Source organism: Brienomyrus brachyistius, chromosome 21, assembly GCF_023856365.1.
Source record: "Brienomyrus brachyistius isolate T26 chromosome 21, BBRACH_0.4, whole genome shotgun sequence".
In the NCBI taxonomy this organism is placed as follows: Eukaryota; Metazoa; Chordata; class Actinopteri; order Osteoglossiformes; family Mormyridae; genus Brienomyrus; species Brienomyrus brachyistius.
In genome coordinates this window covers 11,576,070-11,603,212 of record NC_064553.1, presented here as the reverse complement: position 1 = coordinate 11,603,212, position 27,143 = coordinate 11,576,070, and the positions used below count along the sequence as shown (strand labels likewise).

Sequence of the window (27,143 nt, the reverse complement as noted above, 5' to 3'; positions counted from 1 at the left end):
CATCATGCACACCACATACTGTACCTCTTTACAGATCCACCTGTGAAGTGTAATCTTGCTACTTTTCCTCTGCTTGCGGTGTGGTTGCTAAATATACTACATAGCTGTTACCCCCACTAGGGACAGAATGGTGTCCTCTGTCATGAAGGTGCTCTAGATGTTTGATTACAAGTTGGACAACAAACAGGCAGTCGGAGAAAGCAAAATAGTCTGATAGAAAAGCATCACTTTATTAACATCCATTAACTATCATTGTGCAACACAATCACAACGAATAAGTAAGGGCGACTGCTGCAACATGCAAGACTTAATCAAAGACGAATCTAAATATGGAACACTGAAATGAGGAGTGCAACGCCTGCCCAAACAGTGACAGGTTTTTGATATTCATCTCAAATGCTGAGGGCTTGCATGGTGCTATTCCCCTCCGCTGCCCTAGATGGCAGTAGTGGAAACAGCTGTAACGACGAAGGGGATTCAGCACATGAGAAGACTGTCCTGGCACTGTGACTGAAGCCAGACTGATGTGCCTATAAGCCACTTAGCACGATTCGTTGCGAGTACCAGGTGGGATGATGGAAGGTACAGGAGAGAATTCCAGTCTTAACCAGGTCAAAGGAGTAAGAGAGCCTCCCAATCTAAAAATGGACACAAGGTATCAAATCCACAAGGCCACATCGATACACAAAGAGCACAACACCTGGTCAAATCCACGACCTAACCCTCTGCACAGTTAGTGTTACACCCATGTGCAAAGTGGAAAGATAAGAAAGGAAGATTTGTTTTGTTCAATTTATTTTTATTCCCATCAATTACATCACTTCCTCAAGTGCTATTGAATCAAGAGCTACCATTAGTGCAATTCATGACTTTAGCTCAGTGTTCTTTTTTAAGAATATATGATAAAATTGGATTACTGTGACACAAATGCCAAACATGGAGCAGGACGTCTACGCACGTCCTCACAAAGTGCAAAAGCATCTCGCCAGGATGGGGGACGTCTTCCGCGGGTCAGTGATGGCAGCCATGAGGCGCACGCCTCCCACCGTCACACGTCCGGCCTACAGATGGGGATTTATGACCATGAGGATTCCAGATCCAGCCCCCCCTCCCGTAGCTGGCAGACGGGCGAGGGGCCGTACAGGAGCCGGGGGAGAGCTCACTCCAGGGAGGTCATATAAATCTAAGGGCAGAGTACGAAGGCTGACGCGCTTCCCAGCGTCCTGACTGCCGCGAGGGCAGCAAAACCCCGAGTCCAATCAATAACATGTGTGTCATGGTTTAAGGGCCTAAAATTGCAGTAGATTTGGACTCCTGAAATGGATTGGTGGGGGGGATCTTCCTTCAGCAGAAGCTCACCATCTCCTGCCCCCCCAAATGAAGCCAGTTTGTCAAAGAAGTGCCAAGACCAGGAACGGAACTCTGGGCGTTCATTAGCGCTGAGGCAGTTCGTGAGGACAGCGCGGCCCTGGTTCAACACTCTTGATCCGCGATTTCCCATCAGGCATTGCGTAAAGATCCATCTTCACCAAATGCAATGTGAGGCAGAGAAAACAGCAGACAGTAATGCACAACAAATTATATATGTATATCGGCCATTTGAGAACAGCGGCCTTTCAGCGACCAATTTAGCATCCTGGGGCTCTGAAACGGAGGCGGGCAGATTTGTTTTGGAAGGACAGTAATATTCTGTTAAGAACAGAAACCAACCGGATAGTTCTCCATGTAACTTTAAGGTGAATGAAGTCAAACTATAAAAATCTTTAGGCATTCTGAAGACAAAATGTTATGTCACTATCATTTATCCACAGCTCATATTACCTTCCAAGGCATTGTGAATGGGAGAGATGTGATTGATGTTTTTTATTTTATTGTGATAAACATTTACCGGTTTAGCTATTTCTCCTGCTGAAGTGCTTGAATGAAAGCTTCAAGTTTCTCTTGAATTTCTCTCACTTTCTCTGAAAAAAAAGACATTATACATTAATTTCTTAATTGCAAATAATGAATTGTTGAATGTGGCTCATGATTGGCCCATGATTTTAATTGACATTATATTAATTATATAACTCAAACTTCAGATAACTGCATGTTCTGGACCAAACAGAACATCAAGGATCTCGTCACTGATCAGCGTTTACAATTGGGTGACAGACAGGCACCCTGTTTGCATTCAGGATATACATGATTAGGGTGTTCCAGAAGTCACCCCCAGTCATAAATGGGGCTGATTTTTACACCCCGCCCTCCCCACTAGACGCTCTATTGGCAGGCTGTGCTCCCAGGCCCCGCCCTCCCTACTAGACCACTATTGGCAGGCTGCGCTCCCAAGCCCCGCCCTCCCTACTAGACGCTCTATTGGCAGGCTGTGCTCCCAAGCCCCGCCCTCCCTACTAGACGCTCTATTGGCAGGCTGCACTCCCAAGCCCCGCCCTCCCCATTAGACCCTCTATTGACAGGCTGCGCTCCCAAGCCCCCGCCCTCCCCATTAGACCCTCTATTGGCAGGCTGTGCTCCCAGGCCCCGCCCTCCCCACTAGACCCACTATTGGCAGGCTGCGCTCCCAGGCCCCGCCCTCCCCACTAGACGCTTTATTGGCAGGCTGTGCTCCCAGGCCCCGCCCTCCCCACTAGACGCTCTATTGGCAGGCTGAGCTCCCAGGCCCCGCCCTCCCTACTAGACGCTCTATTGGCAGGCTGAGCTCCCAGGCCCCGCCCTCCCCACTAGGCGCTCTATTGGCAAACGACCTCTCGCTCGTGTTTGTAAACAGCTGTGCTTCCTGCCTGAGCGTCCTGAAACGGCCTTTGGGCCCCATATATAAACAGGCAGGCTTCCTGGCCCAACGCACCAGTTCCTCAAGGCCACAGATCTTGAGTGAAGCAAAAGACACTTTTACTGCACGGCACAGTGACCAAACACAGGACGTTCTTTCTTTTAATCACACGTCAGATGCAGCATCAGCTGGACCGTGTCATTCACCCCACGTTCACTTACTTCCACACCCTGGTCCCTCTGAGCCAATATCCGACTTACATATGGAAATGTGCTGTGCTACAATAAACTCATTCTTAAGATTTATGGCAGAAACAGGTTTCTGGGGAAACCTGATCCCCTTAGTAAGAAGAACACAACTGGCCATGGTAGCACTAAATGCTCATTCACAGAACATTCATTCGTTCACTGTGCAATATTCTTAATTCTTTGTGAGCCTTTACTACAGAATTCCAGACAGTAATTTTCTTGACCTTCCTTGCACTGTACCTGCTATTGATTTCTATTTTTAATCGCTACCGTCTTTAATTGCTATCTATTAACATCTAAATGTCTCTTTTACTCTGTAAACGTATTCAGCTACTATAAACCTGTTATTTCCTTCGGGATTAATAAAGTTTCTATGTATCTGTTCATGATGAGACAGCTCGCAACGCAGCCAAAAACCCTCCAGGGGAAAATAAAGCCTCTAATCCAATTTAGATTTTTGCTTCAGTCCTTATATATCAGTGTTTCTCAATCTGGCCCTCAGGGACCCACAGCTGGTCCGTGTTCCTGCTCCCCCCAAGCTCCCTACCAGACCTTTTATTGGTCCCCGAATACCGAACACTGGGAAACACCGTCTTGCAGGATAAACCTGAAAGTATCCTCGGAGCCCTAAAAATGGACATGGGTCGAGCTGCGAGAGTGTGCCCCATTCTCTGCGCTCGGACAACATCGACGTGTGCGGGACATGAGCAGCACAAAGGCAGGGATGGAGTATAAAGGCATCGGCCCACGCCGGCTGGCCAGGGCCTGCAGGTGCAAAGGGGAAACTAAGCGGAACAAGCACCTAGAGCTGCGACCGGCAGAGCCCGACCAATGACAACAAACCCCAGCCAGTGACCCGCGGAACCTCCAGCAAGTGGGGGGGGGGGGGGGGGGGGGGAGAGGGTGCTAAAGCCCAGTTATTTGGATGTTGTTAGGGTTCTTCTCAAGTTCCCTTTGATGCGCCGATGCGGCACTGTTTGTTTGGATTTGGGTCATTGCTTTCAGTGATTAACGGGTGGAAGTGTTTCCAATCCTGGACACAGGACAGGATCCTTGGGGGGGGGGGGGGGGGGCTCAGATCATTTCTCAAAATCATTTGCGGCAGATAATCCAAGTTAAGTCAAACAAAGCAAACTGGATACAGCCGCTGTGAGCAGCACCATCTGTGAATGGCGAAGGTGCAAGAGGCCGCAAAAGGACTGAAAGTGCTGGAAATAAAGGCGAGAATAACACACTAGTGAAAAATAATGAAAAGTGATCAGCACAGTGTGTTATTGTGCTACAAGTATACTCACAGATATTTCTGAGCGGGGGGTATGGGGGAGTATAATATGGGGTAAATCTGAAGTGTTGTCAGGTACGGTCATGGTTCGTGCTGACATTTAGGGTCTCAGTCAGAAGCCTAATCTCATATATTCCCCATGTTTGTTAATGGCAGGGATGCAGGAATGTGGCAAACCTTTGTCTGTTTACTTTAGATGAGCTGTTGGACGGATTAATCCAAGACTCCGCTTTTTCTGGCCGTGAATATTCCCATAATCCCCTGCACTGCAGATTTCCCCTTCAAGCGGACAGTGCGGGATTTCCTCCACTGAGGACGACCTCCCTCAGGCCGGCGATATACCTCAGGTGACGCACAAGCAGCCGAGGCGAACACAACGCAAGCAATGTGCTGATTATATTTACGCCTTAACATTAACGGTCATGTCCACCATCTTTGTCAGCTCCTTCCTTTCTGGTGTCATTTATTTTTTACAAAGTTGTGACATGAAGTGATGTACAATCGCTGCCTTTAAACTAATGTCAAACATATACTAGACAATCCTGAAAAGGATCCGCCATTAAAACTGCACAACTTGCTAAGTTTTGATTCCTATAACAGTATAAAAGTTCTAGCGAAGCATAAATCCAACACTCTTGGTGAACCAACATTTGAAAATCCCGGAATTGTATTGGAAAAATAACACTGCTTATGAAAGTAGGCAAGTAAGAAGTTAGAACCTCATTGTGCTTCGCACACATAATACTGCTTTCTTGGAAACTTACACTGCCATACGCTGTACACGGAGGGACACAATAGGCCCTGCAATATTTTCTCTCTTGCCTCTGAAAATATACCGTACTTCCAGCTGTTCATTCTCAAAAAAATCAGATGTTACTTTACGAACTGTATAAACACACTGTCTTGTGACAAAAGGTGACCATACTGCCAGTCCAATTTTTGGTAGTACTGCAACTCACATACACGTTGCATTAATTCCTCACGTAGGTGCATAGACGATGAGCGGAACCGATGCAGAAAATGTGTGGCGATCATGATGTGTACATGTACGGCTTGAGGGTGGCGAGAGTATAAATCAGGCCTTACCCTCACCCTCTATTCAACCCCCCCCGCAACTCCGTGAAATGAAATCTCTGGTCCCCATTGTCCTGGGCCATGAGCTTCCTGGGTGCTTGGCAAAGGAGAAGCGGGAAAAGCCCTTAACTGATGTCTGATTGGGCCGTAAGAGGAGGAGGCCCCACCCACAATGGGGCAGGTTACCGGGCACCAAGGATAGAGAGCCTGGAGTCCTTGGGGGCTGAGGCTTGGGGGGCGGGGGTGCGACGCCTAATCCACTTAACACACGAGACAGGAGCCGTTTGTTAAAAACAGAACCCTGGAGACACAGTGAGGTGAAGCACAGAGATCCGGTTCATACTGCAGACAGGGACGGTCACGACCAGGTCCAGACCCGCCGATCAGAAGAGAGAGAATTCCTAAACGTGCTCACCTGCACTTTGCACCAGAGGGTGGAGCAGGACAGATCTGGGATTTTTTTTTAATGGCCCTGAACTTTGGGACAATTAAAAGACCCACTGCTGAACTAACCCCTCAGCAAAATGGTATAAATAGCTAAAGTTATCATAAACTTAAGCTTATTATTGAAAGAACAACAATGCTGAAAACACAGCACCACCAGAGGATGCACTAACCACCACAGAGACGCACTTACAGGTGTAGACGCAGTCTCATGTCTAAGGGCGCTTTTCCACTGCACCAGGCACTGCACTTTAAGTACTCCATACTGCTTGAGTACCAGTACCAAATTTTCAGTAGCCAAAGTAAAAAACCAGCTGGGATACGATTAATATCGCACATTGTCCAGCCATATAATACAGCCATTTTTCAAATTCAGTATGAAATACCCCACCTCGCGTTGTGATGTCATTCGGCACCAGTGTCAGTTTTTACGCCAGTGGAAAACAACCACTATGAGGTACTGTACTGTCGGTACCTGGTGCAGTGGAAAAGCACCCTAAATACAGAAGCTCAAATTCGGCATGAAGTGATGAAAGGATGAAGACATTTGACAGACGGTGCAGTTTAATAGGCGTCAGGTCGTCTCAGTCACCTGAGAATGCGCATTAGAATAATCAAAAGCTAAACTTCAGTTATTCACACACTGCAGTTCACTCTGGAAATGCGCACGCCCCTAAGGAATCAGTGTATGGAATGCGAGTCCATGTCCGAGTCTGCACGCATCACGCCGGGGGTGTCTGGGGCCCCGGGGGCCTACTTTGACAGGCACACAATGGAGCCTTCATGGGAGAAGGGCGGCTTGACCTCAGCTCATTTTAGCCTTAATAACGTCCCTTGCAGGGAGCTGCAGCCCAACCTGGGAAGGTCCAGGTGTGCAAAAAATGGAGTGTGACGGAATGAACCCCCCCCCCCCGCCCCTCCCCCCCCCAAAGACTCGGCCCTCTCACCCGTCTACAAGAAGCATTTAATTACAGGGAAGAGACAGGGCTTGCGGGACCAGGGAGGGGGGGGGGGCGCTCCTCACAGTTCAGCTGGCGGGCAGCCGTGGGGGGGGGAAGTGTCCTGTGACAGCACCCTGGGCTGACATGCTGTAGCACGCGGGCCTAATCACCAAGACTCGCCCTGTCAGACCACCGCCGAGCACCTGGGTGTCCTCGGGCGCGGACCGGGCTCATGAGTGCCGCCCCCCCACCACCACCACCAACGCCCCGCCCCGCCCCGTCCGGTCCGGTCCAAACGGAGACTGCAGCCTGGCAGTGGGACGGACGGGAAGTGTGCCGTGAGGAAACAGAGTGGTCAAACAGAGATCATGGTGAGAGACGCCCCAGGGGACAGTGTCGCTCCAGGAAGGCCCAGGACACCCCAGGCTCATTCTGACCAAAGCGCCAGCCAAAGGTTCCCCCACCTCCGCATCATCATCCTCTCATGACCGAACAGAGACATCAAAGCAGCCTGAAATGCACAGCCAAGTGCCTCCTGTCACGCCAGCATCATGCACCGCATTAAAGCCTTTCCCGGCTTATTTAAGCAGATACTGACAAAAGGAATCCAGAATGTGTACTGAAATGTCTGTAGACTGACCCATTTTTAAGCCTCACTTAAACACTGGACATGCATAACACTGCGGTACTATTCTTACAACAGCCGGTGGCTTCATAACCCCGAAACTCCCCCCAGCGACGGCTCACGGAGTCACCAAGGTTGAACAGGCCCTGCAGCACTTAAATACTTATTACAAATGAAGACAATTTTTCAGGCTGTTTGTGGCTGAGAGGGTTTAGGCTGAAGGTTGCTGGTTCAAATCCCAGGGTTGGCAGAGTGATTTCACTTTTAGGGCCTTGAGTAAGACCAACTCTCAATCATACTGATCGACCCTGTTTTTCAAAATACACATCGCTTTAAATAAATGTATCAGGTAAATAGATGTGATGTAAATTATCCAAACCATCAAAGGATAGATAAAGATTTCCAAACTTTTCCCAGGATTTATGACTTCAGTAGCAGGGATTTTGAAGCCTCTTCATGTGAGGGTCTCTAAGGACGCTTTGGCGTGGGAGAGGTCAGCCCCCCCCCACTCCCCCGATACACACACACACACAGTGGGTTGCTATGTGCCCGCTGGAGGCTGCCGCCATTAGCGCTGTGCGTAGTAACGGTCCCAGTGGCGACAGACGTGCCCGGACATGCTCCTACTGGCCCGAAGCGGACAAAGGAAGCAGGTAGGTCCCCCACGGAGAAGTTTTCCCGGCCAGTGAAAATAACCCCCGCCCACTGAAGAAGGTCATCCGTGACCGCAAGTCGTGTCCCAAATGCACCCCACCCGGTCGCTGAGTCACCACCCCTCACCCGCAGACAGGAAGCGCCTTGTTTCCAAACAGGGTCCACTTCCTGTCGCGTCCGGCTTCACTAGCAGGGATGTGCCTGCGGTCGCCTTCCAAAAGCACGCGGTGCAGGGCTGCCGGGGCCCGTCAGCGGCCCCCAAACCACAACAATCAGCTGAGGTTTTCCGCCACGGGGCTGATGTGTGGCGCTCAGCCGGTCGTGTCTGGCTTGGGGGGGTGGGGGCCGCCATTAACGCCGGTTTTGAAGCGGTACCACGTGACTTGCGAAAAGTCACTGATCTGAGAAGAAGCGATTATGCGGCAGCCTTGTGTTTGGTATCCGAGTGCGGTCTGGAGCCTGGGTGGCAGGCCATGCTTACACAGACGCCGTGGCGGGGGCTGTGTGGCGGGGGCTGCGTGCGGGCCAGTCCAGGCCTGCCATCACGAGGCACGCTCTGTTTGTCTTCAGGGCCCAGCTACCGCACGTCTATGACACTCTGACAATTACAGGCACCTGTGAGCAACAGCCTGGCCGGCCTTCAAGTAACCTCAAAATAACGTATAACATGCTTAGCCAGCGCTGACTATGTCTGCAAAATAATGAAAATTTCACCTAAAACTCATCTGAAACACAGCCATTAATTCTAATTTAACTGTCGAGTTGCACTATTGTAAGTATGAAAACCCATGCAGATGTACCATAAGATGACTAATGCTGCCCTCTATTGGTCAATTCGAAGTACAACGCGGCCATTGTAGTCAATAGGTCCAGAATGTTTAAGAAAATTCATAAACGTGTTAAAGAGCAATATTTCGGAATCACACTCACTGAGCTCCTCAGCCAGCTGCACTCGCCGGCCCGTGATCAGCTCCACCTTCTTCCCGCTATCCTCGCCGAGGTCCTCCAGCACCTCCTTGACGTTCTTCTCCAGACGTCGCACTGGGGGAGGGCGTGACAGCGCTAATCAGCTGCTGGCACGGAGAACCTCGCTTCCCGATCTATGTGAGGCGATGCTTCTTCACTTCTTACGCAAGTCCCAGCGCGTGTGATTCTGGGAGTTAGCGTTAGCGTCAGCGTTAAAGCAAAGCGGGGGGGGGGGGGGGGGGGGTGGTCTAACTTCGAGTGTCGGCTGCTCTCGCACGGTCTGCATCTGGCCCTGATTGGACGGTTCCGTGCTGCCTACCCTCCGAGTTGGTCAGCTGTTGCCTCAGCGTGTTGGCCGTGATCCCCAGCATTTTCTGGATGCGCCAGAATAGCACGACGTCATTGCAGTCCATCTGTAACCAGCATCACATCACGCTTTACTTCAGCTCACAGCGTTTCGTCTGCAACCTGAAATGCCTTCATGTTCATCTCACTTGCCAGTAGATACTGGAAACCGGAGTCTTGCATGGGTCCACCCGCCTGTACTCACAGTACTTAAAACTGCATACGGACCCTTATCCGACCGAAGCTCTTACGTAAATCTGTACTTGGCCCAACCTGCTTCAAAGAGATTCCAAAACCCGAATTACACCTGAATTACAATCAGTATACTAGATCAGCTTTTACTGGCTCACAGGCCCATAGCCAAATAGCCTACATAACAATACATTTATTTTCAATAGGAAATATAGGCTTATGCCTATGTAAATAACAATATTTTCCCATTTAGACCTACTATGCCCGTGGCCTATTGATTTCCAACTGCACTCATACCAGCGAATTACATACTTAGATATTTCTCACCCATCACACCCCCAAAACTTGCGGGTTACCCGTCAGGTACCTGCTAGTACCTGAATTCTCTGCCGGAAACTGGGTTCAGCTTGATGCATGATTAACATCACAAATGACTCAGCGGCTCCCCAGAGCTCACCTCAGCATCCTCAAACCGCTGCTGGAAGTAGTAGAAGCCCCTCTTGCACAGGTTGCAGTGAAGCAGCGCCCTCTGCAGGAAGTGACGCCGGTACAGCTGGTGCCAAGTGTCCTTTATCTGGGAAGAATGTGAGGATGGTAAACTGCATACAAAGGTCCCTTGTCTCTGTGAAACGTGATATATCAATTACACTGCCAGTGTAAAGCAGGAAAGGCCACCCTGAAGGACACATGGTCCCGGGGGGGGGGGGGGGGGGGGGGGGCTGACCAGGCTGGGCTCCACGTCCACGCCCCGGCTCTCCAGGTTCTTGCGCACTGTGGTGACCTCGTCACTGGCCAGGTACGCTGTGTGGTCCTCACGCAGTTTCAACAGCTTTTCCAGCTCATTGCGGGTCTCGCTGCAGATACTCTGCAGGCCAAACACAGCTCGATCACACACCCGTGGTATCACATACTCCTCAAGAGCTGCGCACACACGCGGCCTGGATGGGGGAGGGGGGGGGTCACAGTCAGGACTTACCTGCTCTGGAGATCGCCTTTTCCAGTACAGCCACCTCTGCTTCCAGTCAGGGCCGACCATGTCTTGGATGACGGCCTCCGCTGGGGTGGAAGTGAGCAAAAAAAAAAAAACACCTTAACACCACCTTCTGCTCCTGAAAAGGCCCAACCTAGAACTCCACAGCCAAGATGAGAAAAACTTCATATACACCATCATACGGCTGTTTCTAGAGGACTACAATGGCCAGCTGGTCCCTGATTACGAGAGACAAGGGTAAGCTTTCCCTTAGCAACACACACACACACACACACACTCGCCATACTATCGCTCAGGCGTGCCCGCAGGGTCTCCTCCATAAAGCGGGCGGCCGCGTCCCACTCCTGCTTGTCCGTGATGGAGCGGTCCTCCAGGACGTTGTGCTGGATCACCCTCTGGAAGGCCGTGCACCAAAGGATACCCTGTTACTCCCCACCCACTTGCCCTTCACTGCCCGGCGGAGATTGAGATGGTGGCGGCCATCACCAAGCTGTCCTCTGCGCTGTCGCTCCAGCGGTGTCTCTGAATGCTCTCCTCCCGTACAGCCTCCTTCAGCCTGTTGAAGATGTCGTCCTGGTCCCTGCCCTGGCGATGCGACATGAAGCGGCCGAACTCCTCCTGCAGCGTCTCCCAGGCAACCTGCATGCCGCACACGCACAGGGAGCTCAAGGCGCAAGCTGGTACCTGACCCACAGGGGGCGCCCTCATCACGCCACGGCGCATCGTCACCTCCAGGGTCTTATGCGGCAGCTGCTTGTCAGCCCACTGCTTCAGCTTGATATCAACTGTGGTGTTGAAGGTCCCAGAGTTCATGGACTGGGCAGCTGGGAGGTAGATGTTCTCCAGGAAATGCGTGGACACTCGCTCCCACAGTTTCTTCTGCAGAATCGCCTCCCTGGAAGTGAGGGGAGGGATTAACAATAATCGCACAATATTCACTTTGGGTAGCAGTTGGCGCACTAATTAGGGATATGGTTCTGTGATCAAAAGATAAGTAATCTCAGTGATTATTTAACAGAACAGTAACATACATCAGCGGTACAATTACACACTACTGCTCAATCAGTCGTGCAGAAAGATATTAGATTAGACTAGACTAGATTAATCTAATCTAATCTAATCTTCATTGTCATACATATAGAGCAAATGAAATACAGTTAGAACCTAACCAGGTGCAATTAAATATACAAGAAAAATGGTAAATTATGGTTGTGTGCACAGAGTGAATGACTGCGATAAGTAATATTACCCAGGATATCCTCTCCATGCAGTTTACACGGAGATTAAACACGGAGATTATAAATAGCAGTGATAAAGCAGCGGGCATGTTACATTCTTTGAAGCTACAGTAAAGAAGCTGTAGCTGACGGAAGCTACAGAAATGACCCAGGCCAAGGCAGAGGGACCAGAAGCTTATCAGCACTTTGGTGTTTCTTTCGCATCTCCTGGTCATTCATCATAAAGGGCTGCTCACGTTCCTCTGTCTTCAAGCAAGCACCAACTGGGCCTCCTCTTATCAATATGCATGTCTCAGTTAGGGTCAGTCCAACAGAGTGCAGAAGCGTGCCAGCCCAGCCCAGCCCAGCCCAGCCCAGCCCAGCCCAGCCCAGCCGAGCCCAGCCCAGCCGAGCCCAGCCGAGCCCAGCCCAAGGTCATTCATCATCCCATCGATTGGGCTACATTAATGGATTTCACAAAAGCTCCCCCCTCCCCCCAATCCATTCCAAATCCACCCCCATTACCAGTGGACTCTCTGCAAAATCGTTTTCCTCCTCGGCATATAAATAGCGTCTTATCCACTGTATCCAACACCTTTCGTGAGATAAACATCATTTGGGTGGGCGAGTGTCCAGGTTAACACACAATTAGACCAGGAAATTACACAGCACACACTGGGTGGTATTGTTAAATCACGGAACTGGAAGCGATTCATTACGGTAATGAATGACCGGACACACCTTTAAAGAGTCCGACAAGCAGGCCTGCTTCTTACCAGTGTTTGGGTGTAACTTGGCTTAAGCTGACGACTTCGTCCAGGATTTCGTTCTTGGCCTTTTCAAAGAGCTCATTCTGTGAAAGCAAATGTAATCTTTTCAGTTTGCACGTTGAAAAGTTTAAGACCTGCTCCAAAACACACTTTCCAAATCACGTCTTATTGCTATATTTAGCATATTTTTTCAGCCTAATTACTACGCAACATAGAGGATTTTATTAGGATATGGCTCACAAATCAAATTGCTTTCTGTGGTATCGTTTGCAGGTGGAAAGTCTGATTTTAACACACTACAATATAGAAAGTACGCGTCAAATCGGCTACCCCATTCTCTTACCCGATCCAGCTCTCGCAGACGTGGGTAATTATTCTTCCATTCTGTCTCCAGGTTGAACCGGGATGCTAAAATAAAAAAAAATGAAAACGATAAGAAGACAAACACCCACACGTTCAGCAGATGGATCAATACCGCACCTCCTGGTCCAATCGTAAATCGGTACGCCAGAATGACATCATCAGCTCGGACATGCATGGCGGTTATTCACTGCCCCTCTGAAAGTGGGGAACAGGGTCACCTTAAGCCCATCGCCCTTGTTAGCAATGCAGATTTCATCATCGAGCCCCCGGTGATCCCATAAAGGAAGACCCAGCGGGATTTTTTCATGGCGTATATTATCTCATTCTGCTGTGGATATGCACAGACTAAAGATGATTTTTATTATGCATGCGCTGGCTGTTTGCGAGTTTAAACTCCATCTGTTATAAATTAAAATGCCATACCAAATATTCAGGGCTCATCATGTCCAATTCACATTCTACAACATTAACACCTATTGCCATCACGTTTGAAGGCTTTTTTTCCCCGCCTGATTTTTACAATACTATCCTGATGAATTGTGAATAGCCCTTTGTGATTAAGTATTATGATTACTGCAGTTTGGAAAAATGATAAGGATCCCACATTAAGGAGTGTCTAATGTTAAATGGCTTTAAACCATCTAAAGACTTTTTGGATCTAGGCCTGCAGATATAGACAAAGCCTTGTCCTTGAGAGCTGTGCTCTGCAGGTTTACAGGCACCTGAGTGGCTGCTGAAACACAAGTGACTAAGGCTATATTGATGGATGGATGTTGCCTGCATTGTACCCATGTCAACCTTCAGCAGTGCACTACAGAATATTGCACAAACCTCTGCATTTATCCATCACATGTCATTCCTCTCCTCTCCGTCGTGCATCTTTTTTTTCTTCTTGCCTTTTGCCAGGCCGCCATTGTAAATAAGAAATTGTTCTTAATGGCTTGCCTGGTTAAGTAATAAATAATTAATCTCGTGTCTTGTACTCTTGTCTATATTATACCATATTTTTTAACTGTCAATTGCAGTTGTTTCCCAACCCAGTCCTCGGGGAAGCCCGGACAGCCCACGTTTTTGCTTTCTCCCAGCTCCCAGTGCACCTGTACCAGGTATTCTGTGTTCCTGATTGGCTGGGAGGGAGCAAAAACATGGACTGTCTGGGATTCCCTGTGGACTGGGTTGGGAAACGCTGGTCTATTGTCACGGTGTCTCCAACAGTAGCAAGCTGCGCCAACAAAGATATCCATGGGCCTTGATCGTGTGCCAATAAAGATTATGATTCTGCTTATTATCCACTCAAGGACTCACTCAAGGACCACCGCTGACCCTCATTAAGGTGTAGTAATAGAGGCAATACCATACTACACATTGCCATGGCAATCGACCGTGTGACGTCTGACAGGTGTGAGATATATCTGATGTCTGTGGATGTAAAGCAGGGGGAGGGAGGGTCTGTTTCGCAACAGGCCAAGTTAGACTCCACTTAATCCCCCGGACGCTTTAACCTGACTGCACCCCCCCCCCCCCCCCCCCCACCTCCTCTCCATGAGGCTCCGCTTTGAGAGGCAGCATCGCCAGACGGGCGCCCAACCCCGCTAATTACTTATTTATCTTCTGTCTCCAGCAGGTTTCTGTTCAAAAAATCAATACGGGGACAAGTGGGGAATAAAGTGGCCAAGGTGGTGGACTGTAAATCAATTCGGAGATCACCTGGAGTTCAGACGTCTTATGATTACCAGCTGGCTGGGAGGGAACCTCGTCTTGGCCAAACAAGGGGCGTGTGGCCAACGAGAGTTAGCAAAGTAACTGGAAGTGAGTGACACCAGATGGCGACTAGAAGCACGGCTACTGCGGTGTGACGATACAACGAACACAAATTGGCTATTACTATTCCATAAAATCGAATACACACATGAGCAATAAGCACCATATTATAAAAGTTATAAATAAAACAAAGACACCATGCCATGGTTAGGACAGGACAGGACAGGAAAGGAGAGGACAGGAAAGGACAGGAAAGGAGAGGATAGGACAGGATAGGACAGGAAAGGACAGGAAAGGACAGGATAGGACAGGATAGGACAGGAAAGGACAGGAAAGGAGAGGATAGGACAGGATAGGACAGGAAAGGACAGGAAAGGACAGGATAGGACAGGATAGGACAGGAAAGGACAGGAAAGGAGAGGATAGGACAGGATAGGACAGGATAGGACAGGACAGGACAGGACAGGACAGGACAGGACAGGACAGGACAGGACAGGACAGGACAGGACAGGACACCTTAATACCTTTGAAAGCATCTGCTTGCTGTTCCACAGACTCGCTCACCATCTTCCAGAAGCAATCGGACACGGCCAGACTGAGGTTCTTTGTGGTCACCTGATGTGCCTTCAGCATGCCATTCCTGAAGAAGAAAATTAAAGATGGCCCATGGAACAGCCAAACACCCTACGAGGCCTTCGGTGGTAAAACAGACACCCCAGACCTACTTGAGCAATTTCGAATTTTGGAAAAACTCCTCCTCGTAATCTTTGATGGCGTCGATGTTCTCGTTGGTGCTGCCTACAAGAGAAAAGTGCAGTTTTGTTAATCCACTGGAGATAAAACTTTTAACAGTGATGTGGTTGAGTGGCTATACGGTCTGCTGCCGTTTTGCTGGACTTTTCACTTTACCTTTGCCTGTTACCACAGCAAAGTATCCCAAAGCTTTCATGGGAAACAGCCTCCCTTCAACAATCTGCTGAATCTACAAAAAGAACATTTACAGAAGCACATCTGGGTGAATTTCAAAGCTTCATGTGGCTTGAAAGAGTTATGCTGTTTTGGTGGGAGTACAGATTATTGCAGGGGTGGAGAACGAGATCCTGGTAGGACTGGTGTCAGTGCAGGCTTTTGGGATGAACTCTCAACCAGCCAATAATAAAGCAGTGGTTGAGAAGCACTACGTTATTATTGGCTGACGGAGTACAGCATCAAGGCTGCCTAAAACCCTGTGGTCAAAGGTGTGCAAATTTGGAATCTCTATGTGATCACACATGCGGCTGGACATTTTCAACACGGAAGGCAGATACCCTGTTGGGGCTAGCCATGTTCTTCTCTGCGAGATCCACTTTGGTCAGAACAAAGATGGTCCTCTTGCCCTGAGGGTCCATCTGACTGACCAGGTCTGTGACAATGCTACGCTCGGCGTCCACGGAGCCATCTGGAAAAAACGCAGAGAACCTCAGCACAGTGATATGACTGGTGTGTGGAGTTCAGTAGAAAGAGGTTCACGCATCAAACTGCTCACTACAAGGTCTGTGGATCATCTTGAGTAACCCGGTTATGATTTCTGCTAAGAGACATTGCTGCTCAAATTTATTTTTTGCCACTTCAATCACCACAGAAAGAGGGCCATTATATTTAAGAGAACACAACATTTCTACAGCTGATATCTCCAAAACTAAGCAACACTCAACACAACAATCTAGATGGATAAATAGCCCCATAGCATATCTGAAACACATCATTGTTTTGGGGGGGGGGGGGGGTAAACTGCCCCTTTAATCTAATAGGAGTTGAACCTGCTGCATTTGTTGATGAGAATCCATTCCTCTCTCTTCCTCGCTGCAGAGGCATTGTACCTTTTCACCAGGTCTCACCTTGAATGCAAAGGATGATGGCGTTGGGGTTCTGCATGTAAGCCCTACTCATGGTGAAGATGGTCTCCTTCGTGTCAGCTGCCATGCCAGTGGTCACAGTCTAAGAACAGACACCCAGATTAGTCTCCAAGACGTCGGAGCAGGACTCAAAAATCCACCCAAAATTCCGCTACCTCAAACTGATGGGAAACAAAAGGGTCACAGCACTTAAAACCACACTCACACTGATGACCCCCGGCAAATCCACCAGAACCATCCTCTGGATGCCAGGACCAGTCACACTCAGGGAGATGGTCTATAATTGAGGAGGAATCAAGCTCTTAGAACAATGTTCTCAAACTCCTTAGGGTCAATGCCCCGATGTTACCAACTTTCAGTAAGTATCTATGGCATGGTACACAAGGCCAATCTTTACCTCTGGGCTGACCGTCTGTCCATCCTTCACACTCTTGCGCATTCGAATCTCGACCTCGCGCCGTAAGGCAGCAAGCTGCGAAGTGCACAGAGAAACCAGAGGCTTAGGAGATACCAACCACTGCTTCATCATCTACTAGAAAAAAGAATCCATTTACTCCTCTGCCGGTATCATAGCAGACAACTTACATCTTCCTCCTTTCCCAAGTCAAACTCTCGGGTGCTGTCTTTGAACCTGGCCACATGGTGAGGTCCCTCGCTTAGTGTTACCTGGCAGAACAACAGATAAAAGGAGCCTATGTTGCTACCATTACACATGTCCATCAGCACTCAGACTGCACACCGTCTCCGTAGGTTGGTTTCTCGGTAGACACCAGAAGACAGTGTGGGCATCCACTGACCTTGACTGGAGACCTGGTCATCATTTCTCCAGACCCCCGGGGGAAGATCCTGGCTTGTGCGATCATCTCAAGGACACTGGTCTTTCCAGAGCTCTGGTCCCCCACCACAACCACCTACAGATCCAAAAGATGAGAGAAAAAGACAGCCAGCACATTGTATTATGGGATAGGGGCCATTTTACCTTGCTGATGGGTTGTCATTGGTTCTTTCACCACAAAATTACTTATAGTCCCTGTTACATACGTAACATGCACCCCCTGCAGTTCAATCCATGACACTGACTTACCCTTGGCAGATGATCCTGGGTATTATAATTGGAGTCATAGTCAGAGAGAATGTCCAGGACTTCAGAATACATCTCAATGAGAGACTTCTGAAGGGAAACAGAGGGACACAACTGGATGTAGCAGCTTCGAGGAGATACGATATCAATCCAATGCGCTTAAAATTCAGCAAATAACTCCTCACAGTATATTGGATTTAAAACCGCATACCCTACCTTTTAATATAAAGATCCAGAGAATGAATATAGTCTGGTACAAAATACAATTGCCAAAACAGGCAGAGGGTATCTTAGTAAGCAGCTAAGGGCCCACACCTTAACCTTACGCTGGTGGATGCCTTTGTCGTCCTTCTGGAGAACCACCTTCCTGAGGTCCTTGTTCTCCTTCTCCAGGCGTTCCAGCATGCGCTGGTATTTCAACTGTGGGGGGAAGGGGGGCGGCACCATCAGTAAGACGCACAGCAGGTCTGACAAAGTCCCCTTCAGGTCCCACTTAGATTCAGCCATCAATACACATGACTCCTCACCACAGGTATTATAAGATAAGGTGAGCACCGTGCACATTTGTTGACTGCTAACATACTTTGAAATCAGACAAATCCATATATCCATCCATCCATCCATCCATCCATCCATCCATCCATCCAATGTGTGTGGTACCTGAGTTCGCAAGAGCTCCTCTTGTAGCTGGTCCACCTTCTCCTTATCTGTGGTCTGTAAAAACAGAAAGTGGGTCTGGATCGTTACAATCCACCTGTGACCTACTTCTGAGATCAGATACACAGAGTGCTTTGTCACATGCAAATTACACAAGCGGTCATTTCTAGGGTATCCAAATCAATCGTGGGAGATTCTCATTTATCATTAGAATGCTCAAAAATGTTTGATTGCAATCAATCAAGCCTTGAAGAGCATCTTCTGTAAAATGAACCTCTAGTAGGGCAGTGCATTCCAGGTACAAACACTAGGCGTGGGCGGTATCTCATTTTTAATTCGTTCATACCTTCCAGACAGTACAACACGGTATACTGTACTTTACAGCATTTTAAAAAGCAACATTTTTCCAGTAATATAAAATATTAGCAATGAAATAATTGTGGTATACCCAAATACACCAAGGTATACCATATTACCGTAATACCACCTATTTTGTGCACCTTAAAAATGGGATTAAATGGGATAGGACATGGGTAATTGGGTAGAGGGCGTCAAATGCACAGACATATATTAAGACAAACAGGTTGGTGTGCATGTTTAAAGCCCATGTGAGGGAAGACGGCAGGGGCAGAGGGGTCAGGGGGTTTATCAAGCACAGGAGGGCAGCAGCCGCCTCTCCCCCTTCTCGCAGCCACCGTTACTCTCCCGCCAATGATCGCGTGTGACTAAGGCCTGGTGTGAGCTCGCCGCTGGCGGCTCCCTCGCCTCGTTCACACCAACATGCTGTGCGCCTCTTGCCGTGGGGGTGCAGCGTGAGAAAAGCAAGTCACGCCAAAGCGTGATGGCGCGTGGACGCGGTTGGAGACGCAGTTTAAGTGGCACAGCGCGGCTGTGTGTGGGACATGTGTGTCACGCTGGAACTCGGCCTCTCTCACGCCTTTGGCTTTTTTTTTCCGTCATTTGGGGACGAGAGCGGGGTGGCGTGATGGAGATCATTACAAAACAGAGTGCAGAGCAGGGCTAGGGTGAGATACAGCCAAAAGGTATACAATTAGTATATACAAGTAGTTACAATTACTATAACCATACATAAGCACAACTACACACAAAACTGATATATTACAGCTACTATCAGTAAACACCAGGAGTCCCCAACCTTATTTACAGGGAGACCTAATTCCACAAAGAAAATAATCCCCCCAAAAATGTGGCAATGGATTAATTCACTTTCACATCCAATACAAAAATAATAACTATTATTATTATTATTTCATTATTACTGATTATTTAAAATGAACATTATAGGCCTATTTCTAAATATATGTTGCAGCAACATCCCTCCCTCCATCCCTCCATCCACCCATCCGCCACTTATCCAGGGTCAGGGTGCACCGGGTAGCAGCCTAAACAAGGATGCCCAGATCCCACCAGCCACCTCCCCAGGGACCCATCTAGGACACATCCGTCATAGAGGCCTGAACCACCTCATCTGGCTCCTTTCGGCCCAGAGGAGAAACAGCTCTGCTTTGAGCTCCACCCGAATATTTCTGCATCTACAGCTGCTTTTACGGCCTGCGGCCAGAAGCCGTTTCTGAGTGACGGTCATGAGAGGGAAAGGCTGTCACTTTCCCAGACAAGCAGGCGCCCAAAGTCAGTGTCAGGACAGTTTTGATGATGTCACTGGCCTGCGCCAGGAGCGGTCACACCGTTGGGGTGGGTGGGGAGCGCGCAGGCTTTCACGTTACGCTCACGGGGCACTCAGACTGGGGCTGGGGACAGCGTCCTCATCTCGCTGGTGAACTGGCACTCAATGAGTATGAGTTCTCCCAAGAGACGCTGTTGGGGCATCATGGCATGTGGTGGTTGGGGTGGGGGGGGAGACAGGAGAAGGTATACAGACATGCTAACCCTACCCATGCTAAATACCTATAAGCCTAACATAAGGCTCCAGAAAATTAGCGCTATACAGCTAACGCAACTGCAGAGAGGATAGTGATAAAAATCAGGGCGGGATTAAGGGGGGCCGCCTGACTGATCAGTGACAGGTCATATGCCGTCATCAGGCCCCGTACATCTGTCTGTGGTTGCCACTCAGCTTCACCACCGGCAGCCATTTCGACCCAGATCTCACATGCCGTTTTATTTCCGAATGCGGAGCATGACAGCCTCAAAATATCCTGCATGATCAAGCGCCACTACGGGTAACTAGGTCAGTGCAGCCAAATCCACCGCTGCAGGTGGGGTCCAGTTTTTACCAAATTAGCAGCAGCTCACTAATAAAAAAAATATGCTGAACTGCCAGCCGCTGAACATGTACATGGTGAATATATCGAAGATGTAGAACAAAAGTCATAGAAAGGCTACAGTCAGTGGCTCCAGGCCTCCAGGGTTCGGGGCCTTGAAGTCAGGCCCACAGCAAGAAATAAATTTCATGAAGTATTGGTAGGTCCTCCTCCATATGGGGGGGGGGGGGGGGAGAAGGGTTCCAAACCTGTAATTTGACTACCTGTCTTCAAACCTGTTTGAAATCCACCCCAAGGCTTTGTGTGTGGAGTCTGCATGTTTTCTCCATGATTGCATAGACTCAGGTTACAAGGAATGCAGTTGTGTGGTATGGTGTCCATGCTTTGCCTGTAATTTTGCGACTGCGCGTCAATCTGTTCCCAGTACTTTGAGCCCCGTGTTGCACTGGTGTTCCCAACTTGTGCCCCAGGCCACCAGTGAGGGTCCAACACAAGCTGTTACAGAAGGTCGTGACACACTAGCACTAGGACTAACACAAAGAAAACAGACTGAGAAGACGATGAGGATGCTGAGGATGCAGGAAGTTACAGCGTGAAACCAAACTGGGTGCCTACGCCGTATCAGACTTAGAAATCTGCTGAAAGTTTGATGGGCAATTCTGAAACCAGTGAGAGAAAGGCAGGGTAGCCAAGCTGGGCGACTTACCTTCTTGTACTGCTTATCGCTGGTTTCAGATCCGGTGTCCTCCGCTGATTTCAGCGAAGCTTCCCCAGAAGTGTCTGAAAGACGACAGCAACATAACCACAATCGTCAGGAAAAAGAAAAAAAACAAACTCTGCATTTGCGATGAAACCCCATTTCAGACTGCCGAACATCCGGAAATACCTCACATGTAGCCCTATATGCCACCATTAATTTTACCCATCAATGTGGCTGACAACAAACATACAGACCAGTAGCTACGCATGAGTATGACAAACGTATCAGTCATCCAGTACTTATCTATCAATTTCACCAAGAAGGATCAGATACAGTACCAGTTAAAAAGTCTGGTCAGATCTACTTAAAATAATTTCTTCTTAAGGTTATGCAGTGAGTATTATCTTCCGAATAAGAAGAGAGATGGTATGCTGTGACAGATGACCTGGCCCCCACAATCCCACCCCCTGTCCTAAACCCTATACAGCTGATTTGGGATGAGTTGGATAAAAGGGTAAGAGCAAGGTACCCAACTTGTGCCAAGATCATGAGGAAACTCCTTCAGAGGAGGAATTGGAGATGCATTCCGGAGGCATCTGGAAGGTGATTTAATGAAGGCCAAGTGTCTGCAATGCTCTCACTGCAGCAATAGGGGGCTATTTTAAAGATTCTATAATCTGATGTAATTCTGAGATGATGAACACTTGTCTTGGTTGTTGCAATATTAGTTATTGCGCCAAGGCTTTTCACAATAAGGTGAATAACATGGAAAAAATACTGGCTAATGCAATAAAAGCAGGTGCATCCAGACATTTGACTAGAACTGCACGATCATTCAGTTTCTACGTTTACTCATTTACCGAAAACCAAAGTTCCAAAGTTTGGAAAATACTTCTTGCCCTCCAAACTGGTTCAGAACCGTACCGTAATTCACCAGGTCCCTTTGACTACGGCTCCCAAAGGGCAAAATTCCATCAGCAAAACAAAAGCCAAGGTCCACTGTGATCCCCAAATATAATGGTATGGGACACGGGGAAATGGATCTCGTGGTCTGGTTTCAATTTTATTTCGGTCTGGATGAAGACCCCAGTTTGCTAGTTAGTCTGATATTCAGAATGAGGCTGATTGATCACATGGTAAGAAGCTCAGCAGATTTACTTCACATTTCCTCTTGATCCCCTTCAATGGGGTTCTCTCCACGCTGAGTAAGGAGCTCACAGGCTACAACGTCGCCTCGTACCAGTAATCCACCCGGCGACACATCACGACCCGGAGGAAGTGCTGACCAGGGGTTGAGGCTTTGTCATGCTGGGGTCAAAGCTCACGATGGCTGGCAATGCCGTTTCAGGGAACCCACAAACGACATTCTCCCAAAACATTGACACTGGCCTGATAAAAAGTATTAAGCTATTTAAAAGGAAAACAGGTTCATCTGCTCATATCAGCATGTGCTACACAACAGGCGTCTAAGTTACAAGAAGGTAATGGGAAAGGCAGTGGTTCCCGACCCAGTCCTCAGGGAACCACAGACTGTCCAGTTTTGCTCCTTCCCGAAACCCAGTGGGCCTTTACCAGGTATTCGGTGCTCGTGATTGGCTGGGAGAGAACAAAAATATGGACTGTATGGGAATCCACAAGTACCTTGCACATAGGGAAACACTAAGCCAAGGTACGAGCATTATGTCTTAAGTATTTACCCCCCTGCAAGTAATGGCAGTGTGCCACCAACCAGCACAAGGCACCGAAACCTCTGGTCACATGTTACTATGTAACCACTCTGACAGACGACTTAATCTTTGGTCAGGCCTCAGTGGGCATTTTCCAAACTTTTGAAGGGGGTGTCACTGCAGACAGAAAAAGTCAGTTCAGATGGAGGACCAGAAAGAGATGGAAGGGGCACAGGTAGTCTTCACCTGGGACATGCAAAGGTGCAAAAATTCACCCCACCCAAAAAAGAAACAAAATCACGTGTTTTCTGTTGTTAGGTGTAGTCCGTACCAGTTAACAGTGGGATGTTTGCATAGGATGTTAAGTCTGTGGGTATGAGTCCCACTATGAAAATAATTAACTTAAGTTACTGATTAAAGTAACGTCAAGTAGACTTTGCAGGTAAATATGACCTATCTCCTGGAAACCCTATCAATAAATTATTCACAACGCCAGAAGTGACAAGGTGTGACCATTCTTTGCACATGATCTGTGTAAGCAATTCACTGAGTCCTCACGAGGTTAACTGCCTATTCCCTATTGAACCCAAATGAACCCATTTAAACTGCATCCAGTGCCATCCAGTAATAGTCACTCTCAGGTAGACACAGCAACAGGCCCTCTCCTCTATAGGAAAGCAGCACCGCAGTGGATATCTCAGCTGCCACAGGTTAGCAGACATGCTGGTACGGCCATGCACAGCAGATGCACTGCAAATGCGGTGCAAAAAGGGATCAAGGGAACGCTGCCCATATTGAATTTCGTATAAACTGCAGCAAAATCTAAATGCAAATTCAGTGACCTTGATTTGGAGACGATTACCACCAGATCTTCTCCCCCTCACCGCAGCAGCCATAACTCAACAAACATTTCACAGATTCAATTAAGGTCGGCCACATCAGAGAAGGAAATTTTCCAGTGACTCATTATCTGGGGCTGTTTTTTGACAGTTGAGAGGTAGCAGATACACTTGTGGAGGAATTAACTTAATACCATGGTGGTTCTACAGGACAGATCTGTTCAGATATTTTCGCAACTAACAAATTGCAGTGAAGCACGGCAGCAGGAGTGGAAGCAACCCAACGAAAGTCTGAACAAGACAACCGAATGTAATAAACTCAGAGTGAGCAGAGGGCTTGACGTTACCCCGCTGCATTTACACTAAGAACAGATGGTGACAAGAAGCTCCATAGACCATCAAACCTGTGAAGGATTAACAAAACAGAAATTGAACTAATAAAATGGACTTATCCTTGTTAGCGGTTTAACCTTATTCACACGCGACACTTCGCATGTCACGTGTTTACAAAGACGCATGAGGAGAGGGCAGTGAAGGGGTAGGGCCACCCACCGTTTGAGATCAGGCTTTTGAAAAAGGAGAGGTTATCGCCCATCTTTGTCAGGTCTGGAAGGAGCTTGGACAGTTCCTCTAGGTCTGGCAAGGCATTGGTAATCTTCTCTAATAAATAAAAAACAAACAAAAAAAAAAGTATATATTTATATATATTCCGTATCTATGTGTCACAAATACACAGTTCAACATACACTTTCCACAGCATCAAACACAATTAATTGTAAGTTACAGTATTATTCATAACATTATAAAAACCATTAACATACTACATGCAGAACAATTTCATTGCATACTGAACTTATTGGATTTTTTTTTAAAGACAAAAGTACCTAAGTCGATATGTTCATTAAGATCCCAGATGAAATCAGGCACCATCCACTTGTACTCGCTAAAATCCGGTATCATCTCCTTCCATTCCTCATAAGTCTGAAACAAAGCAACATGCGCTGATTAATCAATACTATTTAATGGGCTGTTTCACTGAACTAAACGTTCATTTGAGGGATAAGACACTGGTTTCTACATTAACAAGTTTATTTACTGCCATATAAAATACAGAAACATTTAAAGACACAGGAGATCAGATCAGCTCAAATGAAACAATGTGAGCATCAGTAAACCAGGCCATGTTCTTCCTGAAAGAAAATGAAAGATCAAGCCATAGGTGTTCAGTTCAGTTTGATCCCCTTCCCATACTTCCCATACACCTCCTCTCATATTTAAAAATCTCGACTGCGACAAACACCATCCCACGGTGCAAGAAGCCAATTTGCAAATGAGCCGCCTTCGAGAGAGAGACATGGAGTGATGATTTTGTTAAATAGACTGGGAGTGGGGGGTGGAGGAGAGGGGACACGTGTGGCATAAAAAGCAGCCATCTGTTTAGCATTTGGGACCCTGGCTTACGACTGAGTCATGTGACTGGCAGTAATGCAGGCGGGGGGTTAAAATTCACAATGGAGTAACAGCACCATCATCTCTGACAATGTCCCCAGAATAGATATGTAGGCCCAGGAGTGTTGTTAGAGATTTTGGGCACCATGACAGCATATCACGGGGCTCAAAGTAAGGGATTGTCAGACCAATCCGGTTATGTTCTGATTTTTTAGGCCCCCTGCAGCTCCGGGGCCTGTGGGATCCTCGACTGCCCCCTCCCCTCCTCTTCACGGCGCCTCTATGTAGGCCCCATGTTGTTCTCATCCTTACATGCCACACAAACCTTTTTGGCCGTGTACCCGCCTCCTACGGCAGATCCGAGAAGAAGGTAGCGCAGCTTCAGGAACCTCGCGGCCAGACGGGCCACCCAGAAAGAGCGGCGCTGCTGGTATCCGGGGCCCCCTGGCGGCGGCCGCGGGAAGCGGTAGGTGGGCCGCGTCAGGGAGCTGTAGTTTCGAGCCGCTGAGCGGCGTGGGATGCGGCTCTGGGTGCCGCTGGAAGAGTAGCGGTGGTGGATGGGGCGCGACAGAGAGGGCAGCTTCTGCAAGGGCAGCCTGCACCTCACCCCACTGTGGGATGAAAGCAGGACCCGACAGGCCACACTGCAGCGCAAGGGAACAGCATTTACCGACATGCAAATTCGATTTTTTAAGACATTCGGCCGCATGAAATCACAAATACGACATAATTATGGAAGCAACTATAGTCATTCGTACAAATTCATAAACGGAATTCTTTTAAAGCTTTTAAATCCATAATACTTTCCAGTTATCTATGTGCTCTATGTGTAGTTTAATGCTTGATTAATTTAAAACAAGTGCAAAATTGTCCATGAATTTATAGTTCTATCAGTGTATTTAAAAACATACTACTGCATGCATTAACTACGACGCAATTTGCAGTTTTATTAACGTGAACCTTAACTGTAAACATTGTGCAAGTAACATTCTGAAATGTTAACCATAATTGTAGCAAATAGTCTTTTATATTTTATTTAACAGCGTCATGGTCACATATTTCGTTTTGTGTGTTAGTCTATATTCAGAAATTATAAAATAGGGCGATTCAAAGCATTCATTTATAAGAACTGTAGAGTGTTACCTGGCTGACATGGTTGATGGTAGTCAAACAGCCAACTAATCATCTTTCCCAGCTCATTTTAATATATGACATTAATATATACTCACCAGACTACAGCGTTTCCAGGTCGCAATACAGTCATACTGAGTAATATTATAATGGCTCTTCTTGGAAAATTCACTCCATTTGAAAACCGGTCATATTAGAGCAAACAAGGACACAAAAAGAAAACCCAAATGACAGGTCTGATCAGCCACTTCCGGGTTGCCAGTCCGAACGCAATAATAATCCGACTAGAAACCTTCTAGTAATGTAACGTTCCGATACCAATATTTTGCACAAACTCGGCACTATCAAACGCATAACTTTATTTAAAAATAAAAAAATCTTAAAATCCGTTCCGTCAGTTAAATACGGAACCCCCCCCCCCAATTTTTAAAAAAGCATGTACATGAAAATACATGTTATATGAGCATTTTATTATAACATAAAGATATTAAAAATTTTAAGTTTTTTCCACTTAAAAAAATGAAAACTTCGTAGTATGTGTATCGTTGACATGCATTTCTGTAAAGAAAGTGATTTAGTGAGTTAGCGATTTTTTTAGGCATTAGTTTTTTTAGACCATTCATCATCCTTCAACTGTTTATCCAGTTCTAGGTCATAGGGGACTGTAGTCTTGTCCTTAACAGCATTGTGCGGAAGGCATGTATATATCCTGGATAGGATACCAGACCGTCACTGTAGTCTGTCCTTAGCAGCATTGTGCGGAAGGCATGTATATATCCTGGATAGGATTCCAGACTTTATTACACAAAAATCCAAATATCAAAATTCTTCTAAT

General features: G+C 47.6%; 1 protein-coding gene across 1 annotated transcript; it reads right to left on the bottom strand.

Annotated features, from left to right (window-relative positions):
• Nucleotides 1-206: 206 nt before the first annotated feature.
• On the bottom strand, nt 207-26,584 carry LOC125716711 (dynamin-like 120 kDa protein, mitochondrial). The gene is made up of 29 exons (XM_048989334.1): nt 26,407-26,584; nt 25,503-25,821; nt 24,613-24,709; nt 24,281-24,388; nt 21,229-21,302; nt 18,283-18,336; nt 17,938-18,042; nt 17,626-17,712; nt 17,339-17,452; nt 17,127-17,207; nt 16,939-17,013; nt 16,747-16,818; nt 16,524-16,623; nt 15,954-16,084; nt 15,556-15,628; nt 15,372-15,444; nt 15,171-15,286; nt 12,866-12,930; nt 12,529-12,605; nt 11,265-11,430; nt 11,022-11,174; nt 10,822-10,930; nt 10,521-10,600; nt 10,269-10,409; nt 10,002-10,118; nt 9,327-9,420; nt 8,972-9,082; nt 1,889-1,961; nt 207-1,523 (listed from the first exon to the last, which is right to left on the bottom strand). The coding sequence occupies exons 1-28, from the start codon at nt 26,439-26,441 to the stop codon at nt 1,897-1,899; spliced, it is 2,892 nt and encodes a 963-aa protein (XP_048845291.1). The 5' UTR covers nt 26,442-26,584; the 3' UTR covers nt 207-1,523; nt 1,889-1,896.
• Nucleotides 26,585-27,143: the final 559 nt, after the last annotated feature.